Below are 12,078 nucleotides of genomic sequence, written 5' to 3'. Positions count from 1 at the left end.
TTAAGGCTATCTCTTTTTTCCCCCAGTTTTATTGAGATACAATTAACCTACATCACTGTAAGTGTAAGGTATACAACATTATGGTTTGATATATATATACATATATGTATATATATAGTGAAATGATTACTGCAATAAGTTTAGTTAGGATCTGTCATCTCAAACAGATACAATAAGAAGTCTTGTGATGGCAACTCTTAGGATTTACTCTTATAACAACTTTCCTGTATATCATTCACTAGTATTATTTGGAGTCATCATGTTGCACATTCCATCCTAATACTTATTTATGTTGTAACTGAAAGTTTGTACCTCTGACCACCTTCCTCCACTCCCCGCTTTGCCCACCCTCTGTCTCTGGAGAACATAAATCTGGTCTCTTTTTATGAGTCTGTGTGTGTGTGTGTGTGTGTGTGTGTGTTAAATTCCACATATAAGTGAAATCATACAACATTTTCCTTTTTCTAACTTATTTCACTTAGCATAATGCCCTCAAGGTTCACCCCGTTATTGCAAATGACAGGTTTTCCTTGTTTTTTTAAATGGCTGAATAATGTTCTATTGTGTGTATATATATATATACACATACTACGAGTTCTTTTTTCCATTCATCCGTCAGTGGTCATTTATGTGGTTTCCATGTCTTGGGTATTGTAAATAATGCTTCTGTGAACATAGGGGTGCTAGATATCTTTTTGAGCTAGTTTTTTTTTTCTTCCTGTATTCCCAGAAGTGGGATCGCTGGATCATGTGGTAGTTCCATTTTTAATTTTTTAGGGATACTCCTTACTGTTTTCCATAGTGGTTGTACCAGTTTACAGCCCCACCAACACTGTACAAGAGTTCCATGCCAGCATTTTTTATCTTTTGTTTTTTTTGGTGATGGCCATTCTGACAGGCACGAGGCAATATCTCATTGTGATTTTGATTTGCATTTCTCTAATGACTAGTGTTGTTGAGCATCTTTTCATGTACCTCTTGGCCATTCATATATCTTCTTCGGAAAAATGTCTATTTAGGTCTTTGCCCATTTTTTAATTGCATGATTATTATTACTATTTGCTATTGAGATATATTAGTTCTTTATATGTTTTGGATATTAAGTCCTTATCAGATCTATGGTTTGGAAAAATTTTTTTCACATTCCATAGGTTGCCTTTTTGTGTTGTTGATCATTTCTTCTGAAGCTTTTTAGTTTAATACGGTGACACTTGTTTATTTTGTTGTTGTGGCAGCTTATGCTTTAGGTGTCCTTTCTGAACATTTGCTGCCAAGACCCATGTCAAGGAGGTTTTTTCCTTTTTTTTAGGAATTTTGTGGTTTTCATCGTTTCCTTCTAGTTTCATTCTTTCACATGTGAATATCCACTTTCCTCAGCACCATTTATTGAGGAGACTGTTTTTTCTCCACTGAGTATTCTTAGCTCCCTTGTCCAATATTAGTTGACTGTACATGCTTGGGTTTATTTCTGGGCTCTCAATTCTGTTTCACTGATCTGTTTCTTTTTATGACAGTACCATACTATTGTGATTACTACAGCTTTATAGTATAGCTTGAAATCAAGAAGTGTGATGTCTGCCACTTTGTTATTCTTTCTTAGGATTGCTTTGGCTTTGCTATTTGGGGTCTTTTGTGGTTCTGTTTAAGTTTTAGAATTGTTTTTTCTACTTCCATAAAAAAATGCCATCGGAATCCTGATAGGGATTGCCTTGAATCTGTAGATAGCTTTTGGTAGTATTGACATTTAAACAATTTAAAATTCTTCCAACTCTGAACACAGGATACTTTTCCATTTATTTTAGTGCCTCCTTTGATTTCTTTCATCAATGTCTTATCGTTTTTAGAGTAGAAAACTCCTTGGTTAAATTTATTCCTAAAATTTTTTTGTGTTTTATTGGTTTTGATGCTATAGAATCATTTCCTTTATTTCTTTTTCAGATAACTTATTGTTAGTATATAGAAACACTACTGATTTTAGTACATTAATTTTGTTTCCTGTAACTTTACTGAATTCATTGATTAGAATTAACATGTTTTTGGTTGAGTCTTTAGGATTTTCTGTGTATATAAAATCAAGTCATCTACAAATAGAGTTTTACTTCTTCCTTTCCAATTCTGATACCTTTTATTTCTTTTCTCTTGTGTGTTTGCTCTGGCAAGGACTACTACAATGTTGAATAAGAGTGATGAGAGTAGGCATCTCTGTCTTTTTCCTGATCTGGGCTAACTTTTCTTAATATATGTAGATAATATGCTGTCTTCTTGAATATGCAACTTGTATTTTCTGCATTGTTACCACTTGTATGGCATTCTCTTTAAATTTGGTAGAAAGCTTAAGACTCCTTTATACACACATAAAGTTAATTTTATATGTTGATTTTTACTGTGTTTAGAAATTCACTTTGTATTTTTCTTTTACTGCCAATTATCACAAAGTTATCAACTTAAAAACAACACAAATATATTATCTCACAGTTTCTGTGGGTCAGTGAGTTCATATACTAGTTAGTGGGTTTTCTGCTCAAGGTCTTATAAGACTGAAATCAAGGTGCCAGCTGGGGCTGTGATTTCATCTGAGAGTAAGGGTTTTCTTCCATGTTTGCTGGTTGGTTAAAAGAATTCAGTTCCTGGCAGTTACATGACTAAAGTCCCTACTGTCTTTGTGGTTATCAGGTAGGGACCATCCTTGGGTCTTAGAGGTCTCCTGCTGTTCCCTGCCACATGGCCCTCTCCATACCCTGGCAGTTTTTTCCCTTGAGGTCTGCAGTCCAGTCTCTCTGGCTTTGAATCTCTACCTTTTTTGAAGGGCTTACTGGGTTAGGCCAGGCCTACCCATGATAATCTCCTTTTTGGTTAACTCAAAAGCAGCCTTAATTACATCAGCAAAATCCTTCTGCCATATAAGACAACGTGATAGAGGAATAATAATTCATCATATTCACAACTCAACTTATACTCAAGGGGAGGGAATTACATACCAGAGCTTGGGGATTTGGGGGGGTGAGGTTTGTCCTAGAATTCTGCATACCACAGGCTTTGATAAATTAGCTAAAATATTAACAGTGTTTTAAAGATAATTATTATCTCCGAATATTAGAACTTATAAATCTTGTTCCCCTTTTTGGTGTGGTGGTTTTTTACATTTGCAGACACATTTTTATTTGTACTTATCCAAATTTAGAGGCTGGACTGGAAATAAAATCACTTTGAAGTGTCTTTTACACTTTTGACCTTTGAGTCCTTAAAGCAATAAAATCTTCCCAGTAGTACCATCTGTCTTGGATAACTCTGATTTATAGTTTATGAGGACACCTACACTTTCCATTTCAGCATCTGGCATAAAATGTGTAGTCCAAGCCAGGCAACCATGAGAATTGCCAGTGATTCCAGTGTGGTCTGTTTCCCTCTGAGTCTTTTGTATAAGATTGTTGTCTATGTTATATATGACCTTACAATTATTTAGAAGTTTAAGGTTGCAAATCAATGGCACTATCTGAAAAAAATCCATACAGAGTTGAATATTATATGCATATGTATATGTACATAGTTACCTACTCATAATGCATGAACAACCATGTGTTTGTATATCCATCTAGATTTATGTCTATATTGGTATGTATGTGTAGGTGTGTTATACAGAATTATTTGTATAAAAGCAGTGTTGCTGATAAAATATCACCTGGGTTTTCTTTGATACTGAAGTAACTTCATAGTAAAGTCATATAGAACTTAGGGATTTTAATAAATTAAAAATTATGTATCCTAATGACCATTATATAGTTCTGTGAGCATAACTAAAAGGTGATATACAACTTTTGAACTGTATTTAGTTGGGAAAATTAGAAGATACATTTTCAAAGGACATCTTGCTCTTTACATTTATGGTAATACTGATCTAAAGCTGCCTTTTAAAAATCATGTAACATCACAAGCAGCAGTACTGGTAGCTATAAATAGTTAAGTAGAGAAGAGATACAGACTCCTGCCTTTTTTTTTCTTTTTTTCCTAAATGGATTTCTACCAAGAGACTTTTACTGTCTCATTATTGTTCTGCTGTGTTTCCCTTGTCCATTAAGAATATTGAAATATCTTTCCAGCTATCCTACCAATGCCTGGCAAAAGAGAACCAGAAAGAATGTATTAAAGAGGCAAATGTTTCCGTTTATCTTTGTGACCTTGTGTCTTCCTGAAGATTGACTTTCTGCTTTTGTGTATCACTCTTTCTGTCTCTAGTACTCACATGCAGCAAAGAAAACGGCTTAAAGATTTCCAAGTATCTTCTCTATTATTTTTAACATGGAAGCTTCTCTTAAAAATTATCCACATTTCAGCAATGCAGGGATTATTCCTTGTAGTAATTCTGATGCATTCATATATTTTTTATTGATTTTTTTTATGTCCTTAGTTTCCTCAATATCAATGTGCTAATGTTCAGAAGGCAACTTCTTTGGGGGAAAAACATTGTGACTTTATAGGAGCTTATTTTTCTTGTTTGTTACATAACTCAAGGGTTTTTTTCCCCCCAAGGCTTAATTGCTCAGAGAAAAGTCTTTACCCTTTCTACCCTAAGATGAAACATATTTCAGCTTCCTTAATAACCCATACAATTTTGATATGGGAGAATGAATAGATTATATTGATATTCTATTAAATTATAATCTAGAAACAGCTGAATACTCTTAGTGGGTTTTCCGACATTACACAAAAGGAAAAAGACAAGGGAGCTTGCATGGGAAATATGTTATCAAAGTAGATAAACTCAGATGCCGGTGATAAGTATTTTCAGTGGTCTCATGGCTGCCAGTCCCATTCCACTTCACACCTTCTAGAGTGACTTCAGATTGCTGAATTTTATTCAGAGTGCCAAGAGTGAAAATATTCACATGCTGCAAATTAGTATTACAAACCAAAATTCTAATGGAGACACAACTATTTTACCCATTTATGTAATTCTCAGAATTATGTATAGCAAGTATTTGTGCGGTTTAGTCTGTTGAGACTTCCTTATACCTTCAGAGGAAAGATGTTTCTGCAGAAAGATTAATATATAATACAAATCGCACTTAGAACCATCACTTAGGCTTTCAGAAGCATCCTCTCCTTTCGATCACCTAGTCGCTGTGCATTGAATTTCTTTGAAACAACCACTGCAAAAATGTAGTCTTATGAAAATGCATTATAATTACAGAGATATGTTTGGGAACATAACATCCCTTCTGATGGTAAATGTTTGACCTATTGCAAGTTTCTCTAACTACCTGTCATCTCATGTGAAGATCATTTATAGTATTAACTGGACCTATGGGGATCTCTGAGGTATTACTATTATTATTATTATTTGCTTTGTCTTTATTAACTGGAGGTTTAAAGAATAGGATGTACCAGTAAAGTAGCATTATTTTTATGTGTGAAAATGTGCCAAGCAGGCATTTCTTTATTTAAGTTTTATTTGTACCTGAGATTGTAGAACCATACATTCTATTTTAGAGGCATTGGGGACCTTATAGCTCATCTCCAGACTCTGTTCAATATAGGAGAGGAAATTGAGGCCTGCCAAGGTTAAGTGGCATGCTCAAGGTAACACAGCCAGTTATGTCAAGGCTCGTAATCAGGTCTTTATAAAAGGTGATAATAACAGATTATGTTAGTGGCACGTTAAACATCTGACAACATTCCTAAGCAGGAAATATATCCTTATATTTAGCATAAATTATTTACTTCTTCTTGTTAGATACTTGGAAGAGATGGAGCTGGTGCTTGTAATTCTAGTTCTCTTATTACTTCATTATTTCTCATTATTTAATTATCTTTTTTCCTACTCTTCTGCAGGAATGCCTTGCATACCTTTTTGTTTTTGTTTTAACTGCAGCAGTACATTTCTAAAAGATTCTGTGCATATTGTTCCCAGGAGCAGCTACATAATTGTGGGTCCTTCATTGTAAAATAGTTAAGAATTTCAGGATGGCAACAACAGGGCATTAAACTAAATACAGTGCCCTGCATGACTACACAGCTTGCATGCTCATGAAACCAGCCCTGGTTGTTCTAGATGTTTTGTCTGAAACTTTCTTCTTTAAAGAATAACATTCCAAACTGTGAACTTAAATATTTTGATATACTATGGAGATTATTTTTTTTTTTAGTAAAACAAGAATATAATTTTCTGTGTTTTCTCCGTGGATGAGTTTATTATAGGTAATATCATTGAAGCTTTTCCCAAAATTTCTTGAGTAGGAACATTAGAATTGCAAAACTTAGAAATAAGTAATGCATATGTTCCATTTGGAGTGATGGTCTAGAGTGCAGGAACCAGGTGATCCAGTTCAGTCCAAAAAATGGTCCTTACATATTCAGTTGTCCACTATATAATTGGATTTGGTCTTGGGTATTTAATTTGGAGAAGGGTGTTAGATGATTTTTTTTTAAAGGTGTGACTATTTTCCAGCATCTTCAAATGGAAGCAACTTGCCTTAGCTGTCCTCTTTTATATTAACATATATGTATATACATCGCTTAAGTGGCAGTGTGAATATATTTTACCAGGTATGCTGAATCTCACCTAAGAGAAGTGCTGGTAATCTCTTTACACATAAGTGAGGATGTAATATATTCTCATGTTTTATATGTGCGTTGACTAGCTTTTTGATACATCTGTTTTTTGAATTTGAATAATGTTCAGTGTTAGTAAATAGGTTTTTAGAATAAACAGAATTTGAAGCTTTGCATAGTGAAAAGACTAGCCTGGTTTTTAAAAAAAAAGACTAAATAGAAGTTTCCAAGTGATCAGGTATACCTGAGTGCCAATTTCTGCCTCTTTACAAATTTTTAGATATTTTATTTTCAGGTAAAAAAAACTTGAAATTCTGTTTCATAACATAAATACAGTAAAGTGCCATATTGTACAATCTTCCTTTTCACATAAATGTTTATTGAGACCTTTAAAAAATTTGGCTGCATTATTTCTTGCTTTATTAAAAACTTATCGCATGACAAATATTTGTGCATTTTTAATTTCTGTATGTTGGCATTAGATTTTAATCTAGTGCCAAATAGTAATATAGAGCTGTCTTTTTTAGAGAAGAGCAGGATTTTTCAACAGTAATGCTATTTGACTAAAAAATTAACAGATATGTGTATATTAGAACACATCTCAAGAGAAGATCCTTTTTTTTTAATACTTTAGCATTATGAAAGTTTCTGTCCTGTAATGGTAATATAAATTTTACCAGTAGTAAAAAGAATTCAGATTTTCATTGCCTTTTTTTTTGTTCATCCTCTCTTTAAGAGATGGCCAACAGTGCCACCATCAGAACAGACATGCTTTTCTCATCATAAGTATTGGTTTTGTAAAAACAAAAAAATCAAAACCCAAAAAAACCCTACACTTAAGAAGTGGTAGAAAACTGCATGTGGTGAAACAGATAAAACATATTGTGAGATACCAATGACATGATGAAACTGCCCCTGATTTCTTTTATGATCAAATCAAGTTCATAAAATTATTCTTCAGAAACCTGTTATTAATTTGGACACTTATGTTTTTGCCAGGTCATTCTGTCTAGGTAGCATTATATTGATGTCAATTTATTGTCTTCATCTTTAATTTGTTGTTCAAAGAGACAGGCTCAAAGAATATAAAAACATGAAAATGATCAGACTGTCTTGGTCTGATAACATTGTCCCTAATGTGCATTTTGAGGGCCATTTTTTCATTCTGTTTTTTCCCATATATATGATTTATTTTTTAAATAATGAGACCTTAAAAGTAAGCTGCCAAATTAATCATAATTATGATTTCAGAATCTATAAAAGCATAAAATTTTTCTTTCATGGTCTGATGCTTACATGATGCAGTATATTTATTTTTGAATGAAAAGAAACCTGGTCCCCATATTCCTGTTGACATCAAACAGTCTTCTGATATGCTAATCCAGCATCAGGGAGAGCACATAGACAGGCTTTATTTGGACTCATTCCAAATCTGAAAGAAAATTATATCTATCGAACTGATTTTGCAGCATGGCCCCCTTAGAATGAAAAGTGATGTTGACATAGTCTGCAATTAAAAATACTTAATATTGAAACATGATATAGGAGGTTTTCAGCATTTTAATAATACCCTGATTTGCTTTTTAATTACCTGGTCATCTAATTGTTATTTGCTTTTTGCTACTGATGTTAATAGCCATTGAAATTACTAAGTTCATTTCCATAGTATGTGTTATAAGAAATGTTAACCTAAAGTTATTGGCTTTTTCCTTAAACGTTTATCCTTTTGGTATTTGAGTACATATGTGACAGTAGATATAATCTTTTGCTAAGTATGAAATAGGGATATCAGCAGATTTCCCTGCGTTGTTTTTCCTTTCAGCCTGCCCTCAGATGGTCACAGGGATAAAAAATTGACAGAGAAACTTGTTTTGGAGTTACCCGAATTATAGTTTCTCCATTTTCAGTAACAAATCAAATCAGTTGAATTTCCAAAAACATTTCCAGATAAAATTCACTATAGTAGATATTTAAATGTTGATATCTGTTAATAACTATTTGTATATGTAAAAAGTTAAAATTATCAGAAAATGCCACAAAAACCTGTTTAAATGTAGTATTTCATGTTGGTCATTTATAAATATTGTTAAATAGGAAACCGGTTGCATTTTTGTTTTAGACAAATAATTTTTATATAATAAATCTTAATGAATTTTAGGAAACTAAGAACTTTGTTCTTGAAGGAAGTATATTCTTCTAGCAAATTTAATATAGGAAAATGGGCATAAATATATTACCTCTGTTTTTGCAGTTCTTTTTGTGATTGCTTTCTTATGCACGATGGCCACTCTTTCCCAGCTAGTTTGTTGGTGCTCGGCTTTTTGCTTGGACCTTTCTATAATGCTTTTCTTCCATGAAGTTTGGTTTCACCCACCCAAAGTACAGGTTTGACTTCTAATGTGCAATAGAAATATTCATGAAAACTTTTTACATAAATCTCTTTAATTTTTAATAAATTAACTGATATTTCAAATCACCAAGGTGGTTCAATATTTAAAAGGAATTCTATAGTGAAACCTTCTGTCAGGAGAAGAATTGTCTTTTAACGACCATAATTACCTTCAGGTTTCCAGACTATTTTATTCTCGGTTTTCGTAAAATGAAATTTGACATCATCCTTTTAGGATAGGAAATTATTTTACATAGATGCTAATTTTTTGAAATATTGGACATCACAGAGATGTAGCATTAAATGGCCTGTGCTAACTTGAGAAATAATAGTGAGAAATTTAAGCTAATATGTCAGGTAAAATTCTTGGAATCATCTCGCTGTGGGAAATCGTACGCTTTTTAGTTGGCGATAGATAGATAAAAGTGTTTTTCTGACTTAAGGCATTTTGCATGTCAGAATCTAGTCTTAAGATATTTTAATTCCTAATAATTCTAATTTTTAATTTTTTAAAAAGCATTTTAAGAAACAAAAGAGGCTAATTCCTGAAAGGACTGTTTGGAAGTACTTTGTTCAACTCTGCAGTGCGTTGGAACACATGCATTCTCGACGAGTCATGCATAGAGGTAGGATAAAAATCACAAATACTTTCTAATGTTGTTTAAAATGGTGCAAGTTATTAGGCAATTTAAGAATAAAAACCTTCTAGTCATGGCATAGTATCATGCTTTCTCTGCTAATTTATTTCCAAATTAGCATTTACTAGGATGAAAAACCTTTAAGTAAAGCCCTACTTGTTTTAAATAAGAATGAGAATTAGTTATCATTCGGCTTGCCTCTTCTGAGCATCTTACTGATTATGTTGGTAACTTAAGAAAAGATGCAGGAAAGCAGTTGACTATGCATAAGGAAGATTCCTCTTTCAAAGGAACAGTGTATATTAGGGCTACTTCGTTTCTTAATTTTTAACATTAGCTCTTAATATATTCTTGATTGTCGGTCAAATAGTTGGGCAGGGCATGTAAAGATGACCTCACTTAGGAATTGATCCTCTGATTTTGGGGTGTGAAAAATTTGAATACGGTTTATTTAAGCAATTATGATTTCTGAGATCATCTAAATAAATAATTATGTTCATAATAGAGTTATGATTTTATATTTTATGTAATGTATCAATATATCAATGTTTAATAAGATATTTAATATTGATATAAAACAGACATAAATTTATTTTGTGCTTTGAATTCCACAAAAGTTTATTTGAAAATGAATTTTAAATGAAAATTAGTAGCAGTTTCCATCATGCTGCATTGATGATTATTTCTCTGTTAGGGGACTGAGAACTCAGAAATAATGAAGATATATCAAAATTATTCAAAATAAAGCAATTGGGTCAAAATTCAAACTGACTTTCTTTCATTTTTAAGATAGATTTTAAATTCTGCCATGAAAAGTATTTTAATCCCTTGAAAATACCTAAGCTGACATCATCTTTCACCTGATTCCTTCATCTGTTCACAGATATAAAACCCGCTAATGTGTTCATTACAGCCACTGGAGTGGTCAAACTTGGAGATCTTGGGCTTGGTCGGTTTTTCAGCTCCAAAACCACAGCTGCACATTCTTTAGGTAAGAGACACAGTATAATTTCATTCAGTTATCATGTGCGTGCATGTGTGTGTGTGTGTGTGTGTGTGTGTGTGTGTGTGGTGAAAAACAACATAAGGGATGTACTAATTATATGCCAGCTCTTACATTCTAAATACGACTATTTTTAAAATCATCAGACCCTGAGTAGATCCCTGTAACTCTGTATTAGACATAATGTGTCCATTCACATGACAGTTGGATACTTCTGTTAATTTGACCCCAGGTAGACATTTGGTTAAAAAAAAAATGCTAATAAACAAACTTGGTTTTAACAGTTGCCGTGGAGCATTCCTTTCATTCTTCATTTAACAATATTGAGATAATATGGAGATAATATGATGATTAAACCATATCTTGAAAGAGGACTTCACCTATTTAAAAATACCATAGTAATTTGTAAATGTTGATTTATTAAACTGATACGTGTAGTTGTGATTACTGCAGAGGGGAAAACCTAAAGACAGTCTATAACTAATGAGGAAAATATTCTCCTAAATTATATAGAAGATATCTACAGTTTACATTCTAGAACTAATAATACAGCAGTGTCCCTTATATCTAAAATAAAACTGAATGTAGCTTTTACAACATTATATTAACAATGGAAAGAAAGTTGTCCACTTTAGAAACAATGGAAATTACTAGAAAGAAATAATTTTTTAATCAAATAACCTGAAGAGAGTGACAGAGCTTCTCTTAAAACTCTTCACATCACATTTTGTTCTTGTAAAAATAAAACTTAGATAAAATGGTGACAACCAGAATAAAATAAGAATTAAGATAAAAATAAGTTGACTTTAATTTAATAGTGCCCCATCTTTGGTGTCATAATTTCATTGAAAACCATTAAATTTTTTGGTAAAACTGTGTTTAAATGTGAAATAAAAAACTTTAAAATGGCCTGATGAAGAATAAGTGAGTTACACTAAATAGTGCAGCAGTGAAACGAGCATCTGGATTAGTCGACTAGACTTTTTAAAGTTTTTCCAGCTTTGTTAGTAAGACTCTGTGTAGCCTTGAACCTGTCTGTCATTTAATTTTTTTATGTCTAGAACAGTATCTGACACATAAGTTAGGTACCCGAACACTGTTTGCTGAATGACAAAATATGGGATCCTGGGTTAAAGAGTGGTAGAAAGATAATACTTTACCCTTTTCGCAGAGTTTTAATTTTGTCAAATATTTTAAGAAAATAAAGTTTCAAGTGATGTCGAGTAATATCGAGTAATACTGTCTTATTCCCTTTCACTTTACATTTATTTTTAGGAAGCATTACACATTTTTCTAGTTAAGAGGATTTGATATGAAATTCTATGAGAAATGCATAAATTTTAGTAGCTTTTCACAAGATTTATTTGGAAATTACAACTCTTACAATGCAGATAATAGAAGATTTCTATGAAGAAAATGTAGACTATTATGTCAGTGTCATGTCTCACAGTAAAAGTAACATGTTTTCACTTTGTTACTCACCTGAATGTCTTAACAGC

At 32.5% G+C, this 12,078-nt stretch overlaps 1 protein-coding gene across 2 annotated transcripts in view; it reads left to right on the top strand.

Annotated features, from left to right (window-relative positions):
- NEK7 (NIMA related kinase 7) overlaps positions 1–12,078 on the top strand; it is a 151,020-nt gene that overhangs the window by 102,405 nt on the left and 36,537 nt on the right. For both annotated transcript variants that reach the window (XM_087857490.1, XM_045787732.2), the window contains 2 exons: positions 9,456–9,564; positions 10,460–10,567. In XM_087857490.1, the coding sequence (XP_087713616.1) occupies positions 9,456–9,564; positions 10,460–10,567 (217 nt within the window). The remainder of the gene's footprint in view (positions 1–9,455; positions 9,565–10,459; positions 10,568–12,078) is intronic.

Source organism: Ursus americanus, chromosome 2, assembly GCF_024610735.1.
Source record: "Ursus americanus isolate L20-20 chromosome 2, mUrsAme1.1.p, whole genome shotgun sequence".
In the NCBI taxonomy this organism is placed as follows: domain Eukaryota; kingdom Metazoa; phylum Chordata; class Mammalia; order Carnivora; family Ursidae; genus Ursus; species Ursus americanus.
Note: the sequence above shows the minus strand (reverse complement) of the source record. Positions and strands in the feature narration are given on the sequence as shown.